General features: G+C 40.5%; 2 protein-coding genes and 1 long non-coding RNA gene across 4 annotated transcripts in view; 1 reads left to right on the top strand and 2 right to left on the bottom strand.

Annotated features, from left to right (window-relative positions):
• LOC141801570 (uncharacterized) overlaps positions 1-4,374 on the bottom strand; it is a 34,088-nt gene extending 29,714 nt beyond the window's left edge. Inside the window, exons 1-2 of the mRNA XM_074684655.1 lie at positions 4,118-4,374; positions 130-1,496 (exon numbers count right to left, since the gene is read on the bottom strand). Of these exons, the coding sequence (XP_074540756.1) occupies positions 130-1,496; positions 4,118-4,120 (1,370 nt within the window). The 5' untranslated portion in view covers positions 4,121-4,374. The remainder of the gene's footprint in view (positions 1-129; positions 1,497-4,117) is intronic.
• Positions 3,435-9,068, top strand: LOC141801572 (uncharacterized). 2 transcript variants are annotated; one of them, XR_012599409.1, is made up of 6 exons: positions 3,435-3,668; positions 3,988-4,066; positions 4,149-4,237; positions 4,368-4,509; positions 6,785-6,871; positions 8,854-9,068. It is a non-coding gene; the product is annotated as an uncharacterized LOC141801572 (long non-coding RNA). The 2 variants fall into 2 exon arrangements; XR_012599410.1 differs by lacking the exon at positions 6,785-6,871.
• A 2,060-nt stretch (positions 9,069-11,128) lies between these two features.
• Positions 11,129-22,229, bottom strand: LOC141801513 (melanocortin-2 receptor accessory protein 2A-like). The gene is made up of 5 exons (XM_074684561.1): positions 22,160-22,229; positions 18,055-18,351; positions 17,829-17,965; positions 17,279-17,378; positions 11,129-15,802 (listed from the first exon to the last, which is right to left on the bottom strand). Exons 3-5 carry the CDS (start codon positions 17,944-17,946, stop codon positions 15,331-15,333), a joined length of 690 nt encoding a protein of 229 aa, XP_074540662.1. The 5' UTR covers positions 17,947-17,965; positions 18,055-18,351; positions 22,160-22,229; the 3' UTR covers positions 11,129-15,330.
• Positions 22,230-23,118: the final 889 nt, after the last annotated feature.

Genomic DNA, 23,118 nt, shown 5'->3' with positions numbered 1-23,118 from the left:
TTTAGGACGCAGTTTTCTCTCAGCAGACTTTTCTTTAAATACAGCAGTCAGCGGAAATGTGGTGGGTCATTGTTTCATTCATTTACACAGCACTGCCTGTCTTTAACTGACATGGGAACAAAGACTTACCTTGACTCAGTCTCTGTTGTGGTTTTATCCTTCTCCTCATCTTTGAAAGTCTTAAACGCTGAGCTGGAACCCTGGGTGTCACCTGCTGAACTTTGCTTCGCATTCAGAGACACACTTTTTGGAAAAAACTTCACCTCGCTCCGAGAAACTTTTAAACTCCTGCGTTTGGACTCCGGTGTCTCTGTTTTCCTTTCTACTTTGTAAAAACTGTCATCATCCTCCATGTCAGCTCCTCTATCCACCACACTTCTCACAGTGGCGGTACAATCTGAATCTTGGAAGTTGTCCAGCTGTGTGACTGCCTCAGTCTTACCTTCTCCTCCTGCAGGTGAGGCCTTAGAGGAGGTGTGGTGCTTAGAGGAGGAGCTTCCAGATGACTCTCCCATGTTAGTGTTTGGATTCTTGCTCGGTGGACTGGTCACTGTCTTCTCTGATGAAGGGAATCCCTCTGAGACAGCATTTTGAGGCGTTTTTTCCGTCTGAGGGCTGTTCCCTCCATCTCCCTGAGAGTTCTTCCTGATTCTCCTTTTGGCTGAATTTTTCCGCCCCATTATGTCTTCCTCTGTTTGTTTTTGATCAGGTTCAGCCTCTATCTGAGAGTCTCTGTGTGATTTCAGTGACACTCCCACAAGGGCACTGTAATAACTTGATGCCCCAACCGCAGACGTCACATTTGTCCTTTTGTTCTCTGCGCTCGTTGAACTCGCACTCCTTGGCAGATCAAAGCTCTCTAATGACTTCGACTTGGGGAGAACCTGTAAGCTTGTCTTGACCTTAGTGATGACTTCCTGTCCAGAACTTGAGTCTGTGCCACAATGAATCACGCTTGTCTCCTCCAGGTACACATGGAGCTTCTTGCCTGTCTGGGCCTGTGCCTGTCGCTGGGCCTGAGGCTGGGTGTGTGTTTGGTCAGAGTCCTGTAACACTCCCTGCTCATGAGAAGAAGAGAAATGTGTCAGATGGCTGGCATTCTTTTCAGGATTCCCGCTCTCTGAAGTACCGTTGCTGCTCTCCTTCCTCTCCTTGCCCTGCCCTGTTCTCTTCTCCCTCCACCCCTCAAACTCCTCCTCATTTGGACCTCCTCCTGCAGTCTCTGTGCTGCTCAAAACGGAGCCGTCTCTGTGGGCAGACTGCGTGGCGTCCTCGCCTTCACAGAGGAAAAGGTCTCTGGAGATCTCCCCTTCTCCCCTTCCTTTGGCTTTCACAGAGTCATCACCCTCCTCTTCTCCCTCCGACTTAAACACATCATCAGAAGTTGGGGAAACATTTTCTGATGGGCTCCTCGGACTCCTTCCCCTCCACGGAGAGAACCAGCTCCCAATACGACCCAAGACCCCGGTACTCGTCTGCTCCTCAGGGGTCTCAGACTGTAGCAAAGCAGAGAAACAACCCACATAAAAATCTCTGTAAGTGTGCAGTGGCAGTTAATGAACATGCATATCTTACATGAATATGCACTGACAGTAGTTACACGTGGTGGTGCAAATACCATGAACTGCCAATGAACAAAGGAAGGGAGTGCAGGAAGGGATCTAAAACACATATAAGTAGTGGTTTTTGGTTCAAAGACATGTTTTAGTATGGCCATGCATCTCATAGCAAAGACATGCATGAGTGCTTCCAACCTGTACGCTTACCGTAGAAAATACCATATCATTCAGATTCTTTATGTAGGATGTGAACATGATTTTGGTTTAGAACAAAAACTCCTAAAGAGCATAAAACAAACACAAAATCATTCCAAGACAAACAAAACAAAAGCAGTTTTTAAAGCAGAAACTTGTCTTTTTAAAAAGTATTCAGCTTAGGCAGACAGAAATCTATCCTTAACTCTTTACATTTTTATCAAACATCTTGACAGTAAATTCAAAATCGACTCACCCTTAATTAAAGACAGAAGAAAACTTTTCTCCTCACTCCAAAATGAAACCGTTTCTGACTAATCCTCATGTCTAACTGATTCACATGTTCTGTTTAGAAGTCCTCGCATCCAGCAAAGCATCCACAACTGCTCAAGGGCGGCAGACTGTGGGCGCTGAAGAAGTTCTGTGCCTACAGCGGAGCGCACGCAACTCTGCGGTGAAGTGATGCATTCACGTACTGCTCGGAAACCTTTGACACGAGTGCCAATCGCCAAAAAAAAGTAGTCAGCCAACTGACAGCAGCTTTATTTTTGATGAAGCCTTAATAAGTTTAGTAGGCAGCCATACGGAGGTTTCATCACTCTACTTCCTCTCATCAACATTGAAGGTAAATATTCCACATTTTACTCCTTTAACAATGTTCTTCAGATCCTTGAACTTCACCTACCTTGATTTTAAACATACTTTATGATGGCGAACTTGTGACATAATACAGCTCAACAATTAAACCACATCTGTAATTTTTCATTTTTCCTTAGGTTAAGTAGCTCTGTGTCATTAGTGGGGCTAAATGTGGTCAAGTTTTGAGACTTGGTCATGAAAGAGTTAAGAAAGAAGAAACCACAATTTATGGGGGTTAGGATTTATGAAGCCTTCAGTAAAAAAAGGCTTCTTTCAGTCTGTTTGTTGTTGATTGTTTTGTTTTGTTGCTCTGTTCCCTTGGTGGGGTATTTCTAAAACCCACAAGTTCTGAAACATACAACTCCTGTTTAAAAACTATGAACAGTTTGGTAAGCACGTTTTTCATTAAAATAACATCTTTTATTGTGATTCTGAAACAGTTTTTTAATCTTTAGAAAACATTCTACATTTTTATTGATCAAATTGTGTTAACACACTAACATACAGTGACACCTCAGCGCTGACACATAGCAGCTTAGTACCTCATTTGACACTTTGCTGACAAATATGTCGACACATGCTTGAACACAGGTCAGGTAAGTTCAGATATAAACTGGAGCTTCTGGAGTATTGGAGAGAAACCGACCTCAAACTTTGCATAGTAACTGATAAAAAGCTGCATGATAAAATATGTAAAAGTTCAAAATGAGCCTGTAGTGCTGGATCTATAAAAGGGCTAATAGAGCCAAACAAACCAACTTAATTTTTTTTTTTTTTTTTTTTTTTAGCTCTAACGTCTCGTACCTACTCGTGTCTGTGGTTAGTAAATTCACACATCTGTATTTATGTCACCTTCATATTTTTGGTTAAGCAACTCGCTCAGGTTGCTTACATATTAAAAAAGCTTAAAGTCCTACATTCATTTTGGACCTTAAACGCAGCAGTGGGCCTTGTCCAAACAAACTTTTCGGCGGAAATGACGCACCGACTGTGGCTTTTCTGAGGGCCTGTTCAACTCAGTCTCGATGCGCGTGCCATGCCCTTGTTTCAGTTGGCGGGCAGCTCAAGTCAGTGTTTCCATGCAGCTCAGTCTAGAAATTTAACTGTTTAACTTCAACTTTCTAAGAAACCCATACTTTTCTGTTTAGTAAAAAAAAAAGGGTAATGTAAGTCAAAGTCATAACGTGACATACGCTGTTATCAAGATTAACAATATATTGTGCTTTATTTTTAACTGCAAACCTCACTATGCCTGCAGGTGTGGGAGTGACGCAGGTAATTCTTGGTTGAAAGAAATTAAAGTCATATTCTTGATGGGTAGGTTGTATCAGCGATGATACGCCATGCTTAACCCATAGACATGTCACAACAGGTGGCTAAGTTTTCACAACGCCTAATTTTCTTTAATAACTTTAAAGATGGCGTGACGTCTATGTATCCTATAAATTAAAACAATTAGCATGGTTGTAATTTCGCTCTGTAGAGTCAAAACAAAACTTTCTACAGCATACGACGCCCTGGTTGAAGTGCTGCAGGCTTTTATTAACTTTAACCTCCTTAATATTGACTTTAATCTCCATGAAACCAAACAAAGGCGGCCCTGACCACTTTCATTGAAGCAGGCCAGTCTTCAAATTGTCTATCGACCGACGAGTCAACAAAATAAAACGCCGGTTCGTGTCTTTGCAAGCACACCACCATGAACAGAGAGAGTGAGGTCTTACCATGATTACAGTGTTTCTGCTGCCTCCACAGCTGTCTCGGGAATAAACCAGTCAAAAGCAGCCCGCTGCACAGAGCCCTCACATGAAAGAAGCCTTTGAGAGCTCCTCCGCCTCTGTGAGGTAAACCCGTCCTTCCCCACACTGAACAGATCCCTGCACTGCCTTATTAATATTTAGCGCGGGTTACAGTAACAAAATAACTAAGCTAACATGCACGCTACATGTCACTGGGTAGATTTTTTTTTTCCAGGGAAGAGGAGGCTGACATTGGGGAGGAATCTGCCCGGACCAGGTTAACACACCCCGAGGCACAGAGCACTGACACAGCAGGCAGCTATGGCGGTTTGTTGTGCAACTACACCGAGTGTGACAGGGCCACAGAGTTACTACAGGTGGGAAACTAACCTATGGACTCTGCTCCATCAGTGTGAAGCAGTTAAGTGTTAAAATAGGTCTACAAAAGAGTTAACTACTCTGGGCTTTTTATCTGTTGGTTACATGCTAAGAGTAAGACACTTTATTTTTCATATAGGCCTACGTTGGCATACAAGTAAACATATTTTTGGCTCCCAGTGGGATATAAAACATCTAACAACTAAATAAATTAAAGATTAAAAGTAACAAAATAATATCAAAGATATGTTAAATTAGGTTTTAGTTCATTTATAAATGATAAGGCACATAAATAGGGGTGAGGGGCGAGGCAGTGACCTGTGAACAATGCATTATAGGAATGTATTGCACAAGCTTATAGGTATTGCAGAAATCTAGGAGTGTCTGCGTTTCAGTGGGAAGCTTAGGAGAGGAAGGAATGGCCTCATGTATCCTTTATCACTTATATTTATTATTTCCAAGCTGACCTCCCATAATTCCAGGTTAGCCAAGACACATGCTTACATGCTAATACATCCTCTTGATCTGTCTCTTTTTATGTGTCTCTCTCATGACTTATTAATGTCCAACCGAAGCTGAAACCTGTCCCATTCTCCAGCTTATGAAAAATTTACACTTTGCCTTGGCTGATAAGTCACTACCCCAGTGATATACTTTCAGGGAATTTACACTTTAAGTGAAGTAAAGTTGTCTCATGCCTTTATTAAATGCATCCCAAACATTGGAGGTGTTAGTGCGTTCAACTGCTTCAAGGCAGCGCAGAAATTAGTCGTCTTATTACAATTATCACCAAGGAGTGGAGGTCTAGTTTTTCTGGTTTTATGATGATGAAGCAAACACTGCAGAGGATGTAAACACATAAAAAAAGGAGAGAGAAAACACTTTTTAATGCCTTTTCATCTCCTTTCCCTCCACTAATTGGCCTGGACTGAAGGCTCTGCTTTAAAGCTGGTTAAACATTGACAAAGAAAATATCTCAGAGATGAGTCACATCTAAGCAGCTTCTTTTGACCGCAGTTCTGACATGCAATGCAGTGAGATATTTAAAGTATTTCTCTCTGTCTGATTTTTGAGTGTATGCCCTAGTTTGCCTCAGCACTGCTCTCTTTACCACTTCATCCTGTTTCAAACATGCTCGCCTGGCAGCTCCTCAGTCAAAGCAGCCGCCTTTTGTTACCTGTGCAAAGATACTGGAGGCGTGTGCAAACTCTTTAAGTGGCAAAGAAGAGTTTGTTGTTCTTTATATCCACCAGGATTTGCTCTTTCTGGCACTGAATTCAAAACAGCAAGCAGCTTATAACAGGACAACAATCATCTGAAGTCACATTAAAGAAAAATTATATGCTACACTGCGCCATAGGAGAGCTTTTTGGTGTGGCTCATTTTTTTTGTTTATTTGTTTCCCTTTAAGCCAGAAGAGAATGTCACTGTGGTGTAAAATTGAGTTTGTCACTTAGAGCTGCCCAGATGAGAAAAAGTTTTGTTTAGTGGTTGTCACTGTAATGTTAGTGTGGGAAAGGGCTCTGACACAATGAATGTGACCACTAATAGCTATGGCTTTTAATGAGACGTGCTGCAGAGATGCTGGATAAGAAAAACAGAGAAATGTCAAGCTTAATAAAGTTTATTTGGAGAGATACATGCTCATTAGTACGACAGTTTAATGATTTTAACTGGGGTGGCCCATTCAGCTGGGTCACTAAATTGTACATGGACAAAGACCAGAAAGAGAGCCCACATTACACCGATTGTAGAGTCTCTGCTGTGCCACTAACATTTTTTAGGATTGATTTTAAGGTTCTCTTACTGGTTTTTCAATGTCTTACTGGCCTTGAACCCTCTTTTTTATCTGACTTTCTTTTATCATATGTACCTGTGAGAGCTCTCATGTCTACAGAGCGAGGATTTTTAACACTTCTAGAAGTTAAAACAAAGACCCACGGTGAGGCAGCATTTATACATTACGAGCCATGACTGGGGAACAGCCTGCATGAAGACCTGAGGGCTGCACAGAGATTACATATTTTTAAAAGCAAACTTACCACTTATCTTTTTAGTCTAGCTTTGAACTGAGTTTTACTTATTTCTCTATTTATCTACATAACTTCTGATCTCATTCTGTGTAAAGGCATACAATTTTAATCTTTTAGAGCTAAATATATATTAATTTACTAAGACTCGGACAATATGCTAATCTCGCGATTTGATTCTATTACGATTTTGATTTGATTTAACATGCGATTCTTAGATATTTTCAATTGTTTCCATTTTCAGTTTGCTTTTTTAACACAGGACCATGTGAAAAAGATAATGTCTTCAGACGATACCAGGAGCCATGTTTTTCCATAAAATGCACATCACGTGAGTACGAGAGGAACATTTTACCCTCTGCTGGCGAAAAATGGTAACTTTTTTTCCAATCCAATTGTCTAAACAAAGCCCAAAATGAAGAATATGAATTTTTAAAGAAAGTTGAAAAGGAATCACAATTTAATCGTGTCAAAAAAAATCCTGATATACCTTATATAATAACTTTTTTCTCCCACCCGGTTATTTACATTGTATCTGTTTTAATTTAATGGTTTAACCCAAGCGGCAACCTCCGGTTTGAGAGTATGAAACAATGCGGAAGTGCTAAAATCTGCTGTTTCTCGAGTGTTCACTTGAGGCTGGCTCCGGAAGTAGCGGAAGTCACATACACACCAAGTAAAAAAAAAAAAGCCATTTTGAAAGCAGAAATTAACTTATTTACAGTCTGGTTCAAAAAACGTCTCCTGTCCAAGTTGCTAATTTTACTACTGGCTCCCACTGTACGGGGGTTGAATTTTTTTCTAACGCGACCGTTCAGATGATATTAAGATCGCGAGCTTCCCCAATAAGAGGCACAGCTGAGAGTCACGTGACAGCCGGCGCCCTATGGCTGTAGGCGAAGCCCTTGCCACTACCATTATGGCCGCTATAGCCGATGTGCTTCATTTTCCGTTTCAGAAACAGATGGGTGACGTCGGCGAGACTACGTCCATGTTTTATACAGTCTATGGGTTAACCCTTTATTACTTCACTGCTTCTATTAGCTTTTCAATTCTGCACTTTTAAGTTTTAGTTTTTATCTTTTTCTCTTTTACTACTTTAGTCTCTCAGTATTTTGTTATCTTATTGGTTTCTTTGAATTTGGTTGTTTTATTTCCTTATCTTGAGTTTTAACATCTTATTTCACATTCACTGTTTCCTCATTAAGGTCTCCAGATACCATTTACACAGTTCCTCAGCTCATCTGCACAGATTTAATTATGTTGTTCTCCTTGTGCACTAGGGGGTGTGGGTTGGTGTGTTGAGGGTGGAGGGTTGTATGTTAATATGTGTGTGTACGGGGGGTTGTCGGCTCACTTTTTTCAGTTTTATTGTTTTTTCTTTTTTATTCATTTTTTTAATCTTATTTTGTCAGGCACTTTGTGTTACCACTCTTGTGTAACAAGATTGATTGATTGATTGATTGATTGATTGAAAGAGTGCAAATACACAATTTCTATTTCTCTCTCTTTTTTAATCCTCTTCATTAATCCTATCTTTTACAAAATGAATCTTCTTTTCGCCATATGTTGAGAACTCAAAGAAGACCGTCTCAGCAGTTCAAACAAGTAAAAGGCTGTTTTATCCACTGAAATGCCAGAAAACCATCTAAAAGCCAGTTGCAATGAAACACAACTCAAACCTCTGACCTTTCAGAAAGCCAATCATAGTTAAGAGCTGAAAAACAGCATCAAAAGTTGTCTTAAGATTGGAAGGGAAGCTTATAGCATCCCTGAATTTCTCTTTGCAATGGCCTTAAACATTGATGAGTGTGTTGATTAAATGATTAATGATTAAAAATAATTATAATAAATAAATAAATAAATGTTCACAATTTCATCATGTTATTTCTTCTTAAGAAAAATAAGTGTGATTAACATACTTAAGGCTTCCAGAGCTTTTAATCAAACCCAGCAATCATCTTTATTGTCTGGGTGACTCTTTGCCTTGAATGAAACTGATTCACTTTGGTGATTCACTTTGAATAAAATTTATTAATTTGCTTTGAACATAAATGACTCAGTTTTGTAAAAACACTTAGCCGTGGTGCAGTCAATGAGGCATTTATCCTCAAAGCAGGGATTGAAGTAGTCTTATTACAATACTTTAAAACATTGCCCTTGCTCATACTTAGGCAGCATACACTTGAAATCCCATGAAATGTGCTGCGCTTCTTCTTTTTGTGTAACCAAATTGGTATTTACCATTTTTCTGAAGACCCACTGAGTCTTCAACGATCCCAGAATGCCAATGTTTTCCTGTTCTTCCCCCAGCTCTCCACATCCACGTTGCTCCCCAACCGATCCTCATTTGTTTCAGCCTCATTGCAACTCGCCAACTGTCAACCACAAAGCCTACAGGGACCGCCGGGGGCATTTAGAAGAAAGAGCAAATGGCAGACTTGCTTAAACCCCACTGCCCCACTGCCCCACCCACTGGCTGCAGATCCTCATTGCACCCGTGGAAGGGTCAGGCTCTCCAGTGGCGGTGGAAAGGAAAGTTTGAAAGAAATTACTGAAGCAAGAGGCTTGAAACATGTCATCCTGTTTGTTTAATATTAAGGGCACATGAGAAATGACTTGGACTGGGAGAGCATACATCTATTGCCATATATTTTGTATCATCAGCTTTGTTTTATCCAGAGTGTCACAATGGACACAGATAACTAATCACCATCCTTTCCCAGAAAATAAACAATAACATGACACACCAGAGCTCCCTCCATCACTGACCACATCACCACAGCAACCATCCTCAGTCATGCGTTTTATTTTACAGGTGTCATTCTGGTGCAAGGGATTAACAGGAATCATGGTGCTTCTCGAACTTTGTTTGAAGGAAGAAATACTCACCAGGAAAGGAGATCCTGCTGGCACTTAAACACCCCAATTAGTCAGAGGACCTTCTCAGTAATGAACCCTCAGCATTACATTACATAACTTTAGATATCAAGACATTTGCTTTCAGTGTCTGCCCACAAGCCTTCTTTTCCTGAACCCCGCTGCCACTAATTCAAAGCTAAATGCAGCCCGACAGTGCTCTCTCCACTCTCTTTGAGTCGGTTTTTATAACACAGTGGTGACAGGGGTGAGACTGAGCAACTCTTCTTCTGAGCATTAGCTCCTGAGTAAAGTACTCTGCCATACTGACATTTTGAAAAGTATCAATTTCTCCTAGCTCGGGGCAAAAGAAAAGCAGGGATATTTAAACTGTGTGGTTCCTGAACTCATACATTAAGGGAAGAGAAGGGGGGAGAAAAACATAAACTGTAGCATGTCCAGCTCCATTCTCCATGGCAGCTGTTATATTTTGTAAATCAGAAATGAATATAATCATTCACTGAGGTAGTGATGGAATAATGTTTCTAAAATAAACGATATAATGACTGATATCACCAAAGTCCTTCCTGGAAATGATTCCAAGAAACTGATTACATCTGCACATCGTGGTCCCAGGTGCCTGCCTTTCTAAAAAAATGATAAGCTGTGTCTGTGAAGGAAACAAGAAGTTTTGTTTGAACATTTACTTACCTGGTGCCTCAGAAAAGAAGAGTTAATGGGCTGTTTGTCAAATTCTAAAAACACTAATCTGTTGGAGTCTCTTCTACGGTAACATTGATTGACTCTCTGTTATTCCAGGCACACCACAGCAGCGACTCAGTATATGAAGCTCGGGCATTACAGATAATGGACAATAATTTCCCTCAATGTTCCTCTGGAAATCATCACCTGATTTGGCGCTAAGTAATTCAATTTGTTTGGACTGTGCAAGGTGTTTTTTTTTTCAAGCATTAAGGTACAAACAGAACAGGAGCTGCTCATAAGATGTTGAGGTTTGTCTTTGGACAGAGCTTTTATATCTTTACTGTTCTTAAATCCCTCTTGGTACAGGAATACATTTTTAAGGATAAATAAGTTTATCTGGTTATTTTATAAGTAGCTTGTATATATTTTAGTCATCATAATGTCCAGAAAAACCGTGTAAGACATTTTTCTTTGGGCTACAGCACACAAACTTCTAGCCGTAGGCCATGCACAGAAAACTTAAAAGCTGTGTGTGCAGGTTTGTGGTAGGTCACTTTTAAAACCTGTCATTATAACCACATTATGTCATTTAGCCAGAGGCAACAAGTTTTACATTTACAATTTATTTTGCGAGAACTGAAAAGCTAGAGGCAAAAAGCTTGTGGAAGGCTTTTTTAACCCAAAATGTGTCCGTTATGTAGCTCAACAGTTTCCTACAGTGAAAGATTCAGTCCTTGTTTACATGGAAATGTTCCTCTTTGTATCACTGTTTTTGAATTAAGGTATGAGTAACACTGAACGAAAAAACAAAGCAGTTCTGGAGAGTGTCACCAACACCTGATGCCACACACCTCAGAGCAAATTCTACATAAATTATTTTGGTAAAAGACCCAAAGGTACAATCACCATTAATCAAAGTCAGAATGCTGAGCTGATTTGGCTGAGGTGACACCTTACTAACAGCTGCTGACACCCATCCGGCCCTCTATGAATCTGCAGGCACATCTGTACTGGCATCATTTTTCTGCTCTGGAGGCTCCTGCTTGAATATTAATCAGAATCCAGTTGATACTTTGAAACATGATTTAATCAACTGTCAAATATGCGTCCAGTATTGAACATCCTTCCAGTTTCTCCAACTCCAGGGAAAACTAGCTTGAAAATTGCCTTTACTAAAGTGGTCATGCTTTCAGTCTTTTGCACATTTGCTCACAGGGTTCCAGAAACAAAAATATATTGGCACAGCTTTTAAGGAAGGTACTGTAAGACTTTGGCAGAGGAAACGTAAGAGCCTCCCTCAATATTGGACTGGATTCAACTCGGGACCAGTGCTCACAGAGTGCACTCCTCTCTGGGTTCATCATTAGGGCCAACACATTTTCACATTGCACACACCATCAATTTAATTAATAGTCAAAATATCTTTAAGAGATAGAAATAATATTTGTTATACTTGAATGAATCAGCAAATTGATTTGTTTCACATCACTGTGATGCTAAAAAATGCTACAAACACCAGTTTTCAGCTGAACTCCAAAAACATTTTTAGTTTTTATTCAGACAGTAGAGAAACTTCTAGTCAAAGAGAACTGTATCTACAAAATTATAGTATCACATTACTAATGCACATTACATGCCCTTTAACAATATGTTTGATGTTCTGCCACTAATTACATGGTTCAAGTACATATCAGTGTTCTACTTCACCATATGCTGCCTGCAGACATTCTCCTTAATCATCACTCACAGCTTGGAAAGATCAGGTGTACCAATGGTGTTTTACTATTGTGGTCCAGGTTTTCAAACCAAATCTAAAAACTTGAATTATTCACTGTCTTGTAATTGTGAAACAACTGAAAAGGCAACAAACAGCAGAGGCACCAAGAAATGTTTGAAAAAATTGTCAGTTATTTGTTAGCTGCTATTTGACAACAAGTAACCCTGAAAAATATATTCCTACTTTGCTAATGATAATGCTAGCTAGAAATTAACACCTCTTTTCTCCTACAGATTTAGTGATCTTACTTGTAGGCTTAGGCGCCGATTCTGTGGATGCTTCGGGGCCTGAGCACCCACATGTGCCATTCATGTAAATACAGCAGTCATTACTTTTCTAGCATGTATCGCTGTAAACTTTTTCTTGTAATTTGTCTCCTTAAAGCTCCATGATGAGCAGTAAGAGCAGAACTGATTGACCAGAATTTATGCAAACCGTTAACTGGCAGATGGCATGTCTTGTTTTTTCAGCATTAACTTCTGCAGACAGCTACGTTCTTTCTGGCTCAAGTACAGCGCATTATTCTGGGAGCCAGATTTTAGATTTCTTATAGCCTAAACTGTTCTCTCACTGCCCACTAGAGCCTGTTGCATTGATGAAATAGCATAAGAAGAAGAAAAAAAAACATGTTGGTGTTGTGCATAAAGTTTGTTGAATAACACAATGTGTTTAAACACTCATTTTAGCAGCTTTATCAAAGTAACTGCCATGTAAATTTTGAGCTTCTACCAGCGCAAACATACATTGGCTCATATACTTGTAAGTGCTTAGTTAGCAAGCTAATCCTGAGGGAGCTGACTATAAAATGGCTAATAAGCCTTGTTGGCCAGCCTAGTCAGCAACTTAATCCTGCAGGAAACTAAGGGTAATAATGGTCAGTAGAACATGTTCTCCTTATGCATTATGTAATGCAGGGGTCTCAAACTCACAGCCAATTTCTCTAACGGCACACACTGTATGGGAGGGGAATCGTTTTCTAACTCAGCAGTTTAGAAGATATTAAGAACACGACTTTGCCCGGTCAGAGACACAGTTTAACTGTATGACAGGCGGGCGCCTTATAGATGTTAGTAGGTCAAGGCCAACCTCATTTCCAATATGGCCCCTGTCGAGTAATTGCTTCAAAACTCTATATTACAAACAGATGGTGATGTCATCGAGACTACACCATTTATTATACAGTCTATGGGTCTGGTCCATTGTTAGGACTGGGGAGGAAATATCTGATCTCCGAGTTGACCCTGAACGCAGCATAATCACTGTGTGAACCCAAGTGGGGAAAAAATTAACATTCAACACACTACCATCAAACCCAAAACATTGTCAAAGCAAGATGTCACTTCTAAAGGCAACAGGAAAGGTTATTGTAGGAAAAAATTGTTTCAAGAGAATTGGGAGAATGCTTATTTCTGTGGAGTTTACGGGGAATGACACCTGTCTCATAGGCAAAGAGAAAGTTGCTGTTTTTAAAGAGTATAACCTTACAACCAGGAAGATTAGCTGTAAATGTGAACAATGAGCTGCACAGTTTAAGAAACAGTTCTCAATGCTACAAAATGTATTCCAGAGAGCAAGAAAGGAGACAAATGAAAGAACAAGTCCAGATTTAGTGAGGTTCATCTTCAAGCCATACTAAGGATTTCAACTGCCACCCCTCTCAGAGCAAATGTGGCCCACTTGTCTTAGAAGAAGACCTCTCAGGTGTCTGGCAGCCTGTCAAGCATTTGTCAAGAAAAGCCAAAAATAACTGTAAAATAGTTCATGTTGAGAGGTATACTTGTTCAAACAGTTGAAAGTTTTTTTTTCGGTGAAGTGTCCTCCTTGCTCCTTGTCAGAGGTGTCTCAATAGGCAGGACAGGCAAGTGCTTGGGGCCCCGAGCCAGAAGAGGGCCCCAGAGAGCTGACCAACTCTGAATCACGACAGAGGAGTGACAATGAAGACAGTTTGCAATGACCACGTCAGTTCTGCATAGAACTCCTCAAAGGGGCCCCATCCTCACCTTTTGCTCTGGCAGCTAGTAGTGGTGCGTCTTACCAAAACAGACGAGGAGGTATAGAAAATGAAGAGAACCTATCCATCTGGCAGTTAGAAATAAAATTTAAAAAAAAAAACATGAGCAAAAAGATATGAAAAAAAGTGGTACCAAAAAAGCAGCAAGATAACGGCCTACAGCAGCTAATTTAGGCCTTGTACACATATAGCTGGGTCAAAAAAAACTATCCCCTCCTCACACGTTTTTAAAAATATGTCTTTCTACACGCACTGGGCAAATCTGCCGATAAGCCCTAGAAGCATGCCAAACCCATATTTGGCAGTGTTTTTCAGATTTGAAACCTGTGTAATTCAATCAAAATGTAAACCTGGTGTTATGATGCAGGCCTTTTGCACATAGTTGAATCTTCTGTATTGGATCCATGTTAAATCATATTGCCTCTGATTGAACTAACGAAATCATAAAGTATAAGTAAGTAGAAGAACATTGTCAGAGAACATTGAAAAGTTATCTTTGAGGAATTTAATGCTGCAGCAAAAAAAACTTTAAGATGACATCATTAACAGTTTATTGTTGTAGCTTTTCCTTTTACACTTTTTTAGTTAATGCCATATTATTTTTTATGTAAGGCTGATGGACACTAGTTGGGATTGTCAATGGACGCTAGAATAGCTTCCGCCTTGTGACAAGATTGGTGCTCAGCAGCTCTCAGGTAATTTGAGTTTGAGACCCCTGATGTAGTGAAACTGTGGTAACAACAGGAGGGACGTCTGTATGCTGCTTTCATCTTCTGTCTGAAGAGAGCTGATGGGTTTACTCTCTATCCCTTACGTTTTTTAATCATCTTTCATCTCTCAGTCGCTCATTCATCAGAAAGAAGTGAAATAGTAATTATCCATCTACCTGTTTACAGCATGGAAAGCCACACCCAGCACCTCATAAGTGAAAAGCGGGGGCACTGTGTTAATGTGATTAGAGAACAAAAAGCTATTATTAATTTCCATTAGGCATCCATGAGACGGAGACATCATGCTCCAGCATTGCGCACAATAACAAGACAGTAATAAGTGAAGAAATAACTGGAGGTAAGTGTCTCTCCACACTAAATATACAGTCCTTTTGTAGGTGCAGCACAGCTCCATCCAACTGAGAGGAGCCTCATGCTGAGCATAAAAGCTGCAATTTCAGGGGCAGTTTTATCCTCATGAAGAAATGTCAACTAACACAGGGAGATGAGCTTATTTTAGCATTTCGGGCCACCTTTTGTGTAATTTGCTTGATAAAAACATATGCTTGTTCAAAAGGCTGTTGAAAGAATGCTTTATCGGACAAAGGAGAGATGTTGAATGTGTTTTCCATGTTGAGTCACAAATGGCCCTGTGGAGAAGGAGGCTAAATAACAGTACAAAACCACTCACTATGTCCATGCCTGTGATGTAAATGGCAGAAACAGCCTTAGTGGATGTCACAGTGAGTGTCCTGTGAGTGAGAGTGGTGTTCCAGTATGTCAGACGGCTCGTATAGCATGTCATCCTCACCAAGGTTTGAGCTGTGCTCCAAGTTCACAAAATTAGGGATGTTGAAGTGGGAAAAGAAGGCACTTTCTCTGTCTGCCCTACCCTCCTCTATTAGTCCACTTAGAGGTCGGTGTCTCCCAGCATCCTCGACATCCTCATCCAGCTCATCCATCCCCGAGGAGCTGATACATCCTGGCCGAATGCAGGACTCCACATCCTTACTGACTGTCTTTTCCTCTGTTTTCTGCTTCCTGTGGCCCTGATCCTCCTCATTGATGTAAAAATGAAAGTAAGAGCGGGACTCCGATAACAACGGACGAGAGAAGGCTTTGTCGTTTTCATCCTGGGGGCCGTCGATGTCTACCAGACAGCTCCCTGGTCGATGGCGCTTTTCAGCAGAGTCTGGATTACTGTATGGAGACACAGAGCGCTTATAAAGCCACAGAAGAAAAGGAGCTTTGAGAGTGAAATGACACTGATCTTAGCCATAACTTGAACAGAATAGTGATGAACAATTTCTTGTTCTGCTGTCATCTTTGAATGGAAATCAGTCCTGAGGTCATCCTGACATGCTTCCTTAAAAAAAACTTAATCTCAGTGATCTCTGTCTGACCTCGAATTAGAGGTCTCACACCAACCCCCTCACTGACCTCTAGAAATGTTTATGCCCTTTTTGCGTGTTCGCTAACCTCTGAAAGAAATATTTCCTTTTCACAAAAGCACAACCTGAAACTACAGAAAACCAGTGTCTCTTTATAACAAAGGTTAAAATGTTCTTAAAGATGCTATGAGGAGGATCTGTTTTAATTGGACTGCCTCGCCACCCTTTGGCCGGAGTCTCAAACACACTGTCGTGAAGATATCATGTTTAACCAGGCGTGCGTTTTCTTTTTTCACAACTTTTTACCGGATACAACTTGACAAGGAAAGGTACTTATCACTACAGTTACGTAGCGCTGTTGTTTGAAACTTAACAACAAGCAAACATAATTTTGTATTGTACGTCAGCAGCTGGCTGTAGTGCAACTAGCAGCCCAATGCTACGGCCATATCTGTAGGCATGACAACAAGCAAACTGTCAGTTTGTACAGTAGTTTAGTAGCCGTCCATATGTAGTGCTACTGACAGCCTGATGCTGAGAGATGTGATGGTACTGTGTACTGTGTAACGTTAGAGAATCCTGATTATGTCCTGCCAGTCATCTACCAAGCAGAGCTAATGTAACCTCACTCTTCATTTTATTGATAGACTCTCAAGTTTGAACAGACCACTGCAGAATAACTGATGCATGTAGGTTGGAATGAACATTACCACAAACAGCTTAGCTCTTTTAGCCTTTAGCTTGGGCTGTATCACTCTCCCGTTTAGCTTTCTTCAGCTCTTCGGTCCTTTTTCTGTCTGACAGTTAGGCTCCTGTGTCTACCATCACTATGAAATTAATCACATAAATCGTTTTAGGAGAGAAAAACACAGTTCTATCTTCCCCCTACTGAACTTTGTCAGCCAGCGTGGTGTTGTCATAGAGACTTAGATGTGCTGTAAAATCAATCAATCCAGTCCTGTTTGACCCGATGAAGAAGCTAAGAAAGAGCATTTCTAAATAACCTATCTTGAGGCTGGTAACCTCATTTTAAAGTGAAGGTTATGATCAAGCATATATCTGGAAGAGAGACTTTTTCTAGATCACTTTGAAACCCCTCACAGCCTCTTTAAAATCACCCAGGGTGATAAGAGCATCAATGACACAAGTTCCAGCCCTGTTTCTCTGCGCACAAGTTTCTCTCAGGAGTGAAAGCAGCTGCAGCTCTGAGATGTGTGAGCAGACTGGACTCTCTGCAAATACACAGGTTAAGTGTCAAAGCGAGTTGTAGCTGTGTAACACTCACTCTTGATGGGGTGCTCCTGTCTTGGTGAGCAGTGTCAGAACAAAGAACATGAAAATGACGAAGACCGCAAGTCCAACCCAGAATCCAATGACGATTGAGTCTGAAATGTCAAAGACAGAGTCATATTAGAGTGCACTGCTTTCTCTTTTCTGTGCTCAATACTTACTGGGGTCCAGAGAGTCTCAGTTAATTAATCTTTATTGAAGGTTTTTCAAATGCACCTGCCCCTTCGTCTGTTTGCTGGCTGATGGTACTGTCTTTGTTTCATTAATTGGATTGTCTATTATCAGAGGTGTATAAATCGTCAGTTCAGGTGCCGCACATATTATTGAATGCATATAATTACATTTAGGAGACACAGGGGGCGTGAGTCAACCCTCACAGCTGAAGCAGTGAGATAAAACAGAGTGGTCCTGAGGAATGAATTATTTCTAATTAATAGTCCGAAGGTGGGTAACCCTGACACAAACACGTGTGCTTTACTTTGAGGCACGTGCGCACACAGGGATACAACTTCAAATGACGTCAAATGATTATAGATCCAGCTTACATCTGTGCGCCTTAAGACCCTCAAAAGACACGGGCTCCTCGTCATCGTAATATTCATACTGCCACACGTAGTCACTGCGACGCGCGCTCGTGTGGCTCCGGTTGTGGATTTCGGACATTTCCAACCGATTTTACAGCCTTTACAGCACAAAAAAACACAACAGAAATCATCTCAAAAGGACGCTTTATGAACTGATAATGTTACAACATAGGTAAAAGTTACCTACCACAACCTCTGACGTGAAAGCGCTCTGTGTTGATGTTATCCACCGTCTGGGAATATGGGAATTACGCGAACAACTCCTCTGGTATTAACTCCGTCTTTCAGAATTCATCGTGAGAGAAAAAAGGTGACGAAGAGCAGGGGAATCCATCGCTGTACAGTCACCCAAAACTCACTCCATTCTCATGTTGTGCCGTCAGCAACGCAGGAGCCTTATGGCGAGCTGCTCAGTGCGCATCATCTCCATCCAAAATCCTCCACTGAACTGTTGGCTCTCTCACTCCCAGAGATGCTGCCAACACTGCTGTGCAAAAAAAAAAAAAACACTCATCTTACCCAGTCACTGAGCAGGGGGGCTGGGAATGCATGACGAGGGTATCCAGTCATTCATAACTTTACATCACTGACTAATTTAAGGGTCACATCATCCAGGTGAAATCACTATTCTTTATGTGTCTCTAAAGATTATGAACATGAACATATTAAGCTGTGGCAAAAAGGCACAACTTTGAGAGGAAGGTAGCCAAAGGATGTTTGAAAATAAACATCAGCTCAATAGTTACCTTAATTTTAAAAACATTCACCTGTTAAAAGCAGAAGATGTATGTCTATCATTACTGATCTTTTAACCAAACCTGTCCATTTTATCTGAAATGGGACTACAGGCTCCTTTGGTGATTCTACTCTTACAGACCCAGACTGGATAATTAAATTATGAATTATAAATGATTGCATTTTGCAGACCTGTGAGTCAGACCTTTATTCAGGAGACAAAAGGCTCATCTAGGACCATTAATCAGTGGCCAGTGTGCAGACGCACTGACTTCTAGGAACTAATTAGAAACAGCTCCGATTTTATCAAAGAGCATGATGTCAAATGAACATAATTTACATAGCCAATACGGTACTTGACTTGGATGTATCTACGAATTTTAGTTATTTCACCAGGCAGCTTTCTCATCTGTTTCTCTGTCAGGGAAATAAAAAACATAGACATGATTGTGTAACTAAGGCAACAATGGTACAGGGCACTATTCAGAAGTCATTACATAAGACAAAGAGCTGAGGGACAGAAAACTGCAGTAGCCATGGCCTCTCTGACCATCAGATAAAGCCAAATCAATAAATTTACTGTTCACAAGTCTGAAAATATGAATATGGAAAAAAGAAAACAACACCGTGATGGGCACTGTAGAAACATAGATGCAAACTCAGTCATGACAGTAACCGGTTTCTGAAGAGGCACTTAGAAGCCTAAAACATGCCATGTTGGAAATGCTTTCAGTTGGCCTGGATTTTGTCAAAAGGGTTAAGAAACTTCTCTGCTGAAAAAAAAACTGTGTTAAAAATAGGGTTAACTCTTGGTCTTAACATTATTTATGTGGGTGACCTATAAAAAAATAACCCACTTACAGTGAGAGAATAAACAATGGGCCATGTTTCCAAAACCGTTTTTTCGAAGCGGGCTGAAAAATGTTTAATTTATTCAGGACCACTCCCTCTCTCCTGAATACCGGAGCAGACATTTGACTTATTGATGGAATGGCAAAGATACCTGTGGTCAGTACAAGACCTGATTGTCATTATGATTGAAATAGACGCATCGTTATGGGAAGTTCAATGACTCTTGTAAGTGTTAGTTATACACTGCCTGGCAAAAAAAAAGAAGCACCAAAATAAAACTAATGTTATGTTGGACTGCATTTAGTTTTGATTATGGCACACGTTCACTGTGGCATTGTCTTGATAAGCTCCTACAATGTCGCAAGATTATTTCCATCCAGTGTTGCATTAATTTTTCACCAAGATCTTGCATTGATGATGGTAGAGTCTGACCGTTGCACAAAGCCTTCTCCGGCACATCCCAAAGATTCTCAAAGGGGTTAAGGTCTGGACTCTGTGATGGCCAATCTATGTGTGAAAATGATGTCTCATGCTCCCTGAACCAGTCTTTCACAATTTGAGCCTGATTAATCCTAGCATTGTCATCTTGGAATATGGCCGTGCCATCAGGGAAGAAAAAAAACATTGATGGAATAACCTGATCATTCAGTTTATTCAGGTAGTCAGCTGACCTCATTCTTTGAGCACAGACTGTTGCTGAACCTAGACCTGACCAACTGCAGCAACCCCAGATCATAGCACTGCTCCCACAGGTTTGGACAGTAGGCACTTGGCATGATGGGAGATCACTTCATCTGCCTCTCTTCTTACCCTGATGAGCCCATCACTCTAGAACAGAGTCAATTTGGACTTATCAGACCACATGACCTTCTTCCATTGCTCCAGAGTCCAATCTTTATGCTCCCTAGCCTTTTTTCCAGTTAGTCTCACTTATTAGTGGTTGTACTAAGGCTACACAGCTGTTCAGTCTAAATCCCTTGAGTTCCCTTCGCATTGTGCATGTGGAATTGTTGTACTTTCACTGTTTAACATAGCCCTGAGTTTTTCTGTTGTTCTTCTTTGATTTGATTTCACCAAGCATTTAAGTGATTGCCGATCATGATCATTCTGGATTTTCACTGGCAACATTTCTTCCTGGAAGTCGATGGGTCCCCACTATCCTTCCAGTGTACATTGGCCAGTTCTTAACACAACTAGTTTCTACAATCTCCTTAGAAGCTTTCTCTGCGTTATGCATGCCAATGGTTTGACTCTTCTCAAACAGACTAACATCTTTTCCACAACCATGGGATGTGTCTTTCCACTTGGTTGTTTAAGAAATGAGAAGCAAGTCATTGTACCAGTTGGGGTTAAATAACTTGTTGCCAGCTGAAAGATAATCGCCCCTGCAGTAATTATCCAGTAGGAGGCTTGTACCTATTTGCTCAGTTAAATTCAGGTAGCTATTTTTTGGCCAGGCAGTGTGCTTTCCCCTCACTGTTTCTTCTATGCTCTTCTTTTTCAGTGAACACTGTTTCAGCCTCTGTTCACCAACACAGCTGTCAGACAAAATGATATGTGCAATGTTGGCAAATGTTAAGTCAGTCTATCAAATGTTAATCTAACCAATCTGTACACAAATACGTCATCTTAAATAACAGTTAATGCATCAATACTGTCCAAAATTAAGAATGACCTTAAAGGGGGGATCTCATAAAAATGTCATTTTACCTTTAAAGAACCTTGAGGAGTAGCTCAGTATGTGAATAATTAGTGGTTTAAAAACCTGCACATGCTTAGTTTGGACAACCATCCATCCATATTTAAAATATGGTAAGGTGTCATACCCCCTCTTTAATGTTTACCTAGTGAAAGTGTGATGGTCTGCCCATAATTTAAGTCCAGTAAAAGATTCAAACACAGTATATCCATAGAGATAGAAAAAGTCCAGTCTACAAAGATTGAAAGCTCTGGTTCAGGTTGTTTGCAATCCAGCTCTCCATGTAGGAGCAGAGTTTTGATCTTTGTACTTTTTTAGGTAAAAAATAAATTGTTGGTGAACTCAGCTCACTTTCATTGATGCCTTTCAGTTAGTAGCACAAAGAGATGTAGAGTCATCCTCCAAGAGATACTGTCTGTATTCCTTCACTAATTTTCTCATGTGTAACTTCTAAGACTCTTAAAACGAAATTGATGAAGTTGTTGCCTGCAAAGCTTTATTTCTGCAGGGGCATAAAGATCTGTTCTGAGGAATCAGAAGCAATATCTTTTGGATGAGCAGTCATTTATGTGCAAATGCTGCAGTGCAGTGTAATGATTTACCTCCCGCTGAGACGCTCTAGAAAGTGCTTATCTAATGTTCGAAACCATTTCAATAAAGCAAACCTTTCTGAAAAGGTTTTCAACAAAATAGCCATGACTAATGATTGAGAAGATTTTTTTTTTCAAAAGGCTGGATGTGTCTGATTCAGGCTGAAAACATTTAGAAAAACATTGAAATGCCACATCACCATCTTTCAGCTTTCAATCAATTATCATTTGAGACACAGGCTTCATTAATAGACTTGCATAACTGTAATTTCTCAAGTGCCTTTTTTTAGCAGCGTCACTGCAGGAATACTTTTATTCACTTTATAGAATATTTATCACTGATTAGATTCATCTTGTCTTCTTTGAAATATTAACTCTTTGAGTGTTCTTTTTAACGACAAAAAAGTATTTTTTACCTTGACATGTTTCGACGTGCACACTGCCGTCTTCTTCAGAAGCTGTCATCCAGACAGCTGTGTGGTGTCTTTTTGTCAGCTGTTTCCGGTAGTAGCTGGCGGGACAGACTGATCACGTGGTCTGTCCCGCCAGCTACGCCCCCCGTTGCCTGACGGCCCCTGGAGAAGTGTGTCCCAGGTATGCGAGAGCTGGAAGGCTCCTTCATCCCTGTTGATGGTGTCCTTTTCCCGTTTTCTGATCTCTATTGATTCTTTTATCCATCTTTTGTATAGGAAAACTTAAAATCGGCAATATCAGACTGCAAACGTGAAAACCACATAATGGACTGGGACAAATCAACAATAATCGGGTCAGAAAGCAACAAATACAAACGATGGATAAAATAATCAATAGAGATCAGAAAACGGGGAAAGGACACCATCAACAGGGATGAATGAGCCTTCCAGTGTTGTCCACCTGGGACACACTTCTCCAGAGGCCATCGGGGGGCGTAGTTGGCGGGACAGACCACGTGATCAGTCTGTCCCGCCAGCTACTACCGGAAACAGCTGACAAAAAGACACCACACAGCTGTCTGGATGAACGCTTCTGAAGAAGACGGCAGTGTGCACGTCGAAACATGTCAAGGTAAAAAATACTTTTTTTGTCTTTAAAAATAACACTAAAAGAGTTAAGAATATTTATCAATTTATCATCAAGATAACATTCACCAGAGAGCATCAAATGCACAATAAGTCTTAGAGCCCTTTAATTACTCGACAGTGTGAAGAATTAAATGTGTGTAAAGACCACAGGTTGCTCATTTTTAATTATCCAAATTCAGTGATGCTCAGTTCATAATTGGGTGACCTTTTTCTTGTATCTGGAAACTTAAAGTTGGGATGTTTTTTTCCTGGCAAACAACATGATCAATCTTTTTTAGAACCTTCCACACACTTTTAACTTCAGTCCTGATCAA

Source organism: Halichoeres trimaculatus, unplaced genomic scaffold, assembly GCF_033239565.1.
Source record: "Halichoeres trimaculatus isolate MK-OKI-2021-1 unplaced genomic scaffold, fHalTri1.1 fHalTri1_scaffold_13, whole genome shotgun sequence".
Taxonomy (NCBI): domain Eukaryota; kingdom Metazoa; phylum Chordata; class Actinopteri; order Labriformes; family Labridae; genus Halichoeres; species Halichoeres trimaculatus.
Note: the sequence above shows the minus strand (reverse complement) of the source record. Positions and strands in the feature narration are given on the sequence as shown.

What these genes read in the sequence shown, in the direction of transcription:
- LOC141801513 (XM_074684561.1), bottom strand. Translation starts at nt 17,946, where the DNA reads ATGTCCGAAATCCACAACCGGAGCCACACGAGCGCGCGTCGCAGTGAC. An exon ending in GGGTCTTAAGGCGCACAGAT is followed by an intron (nt 17,379 to 17,828) that starts GTAAGCTGGATC and finishes TTGACATTTCAG; the next exon opens with ACTCAATCGTCATTGGATTC. An exon ending in ACAGGAGCACCCCATCAAGA is followed by an intron (nt 15,803 to 17,278) that starts GTGAGTGTTACA and finishes GTCTCCATACAG; the next exon opens with TAATCCAGACTCTGCTGAAA.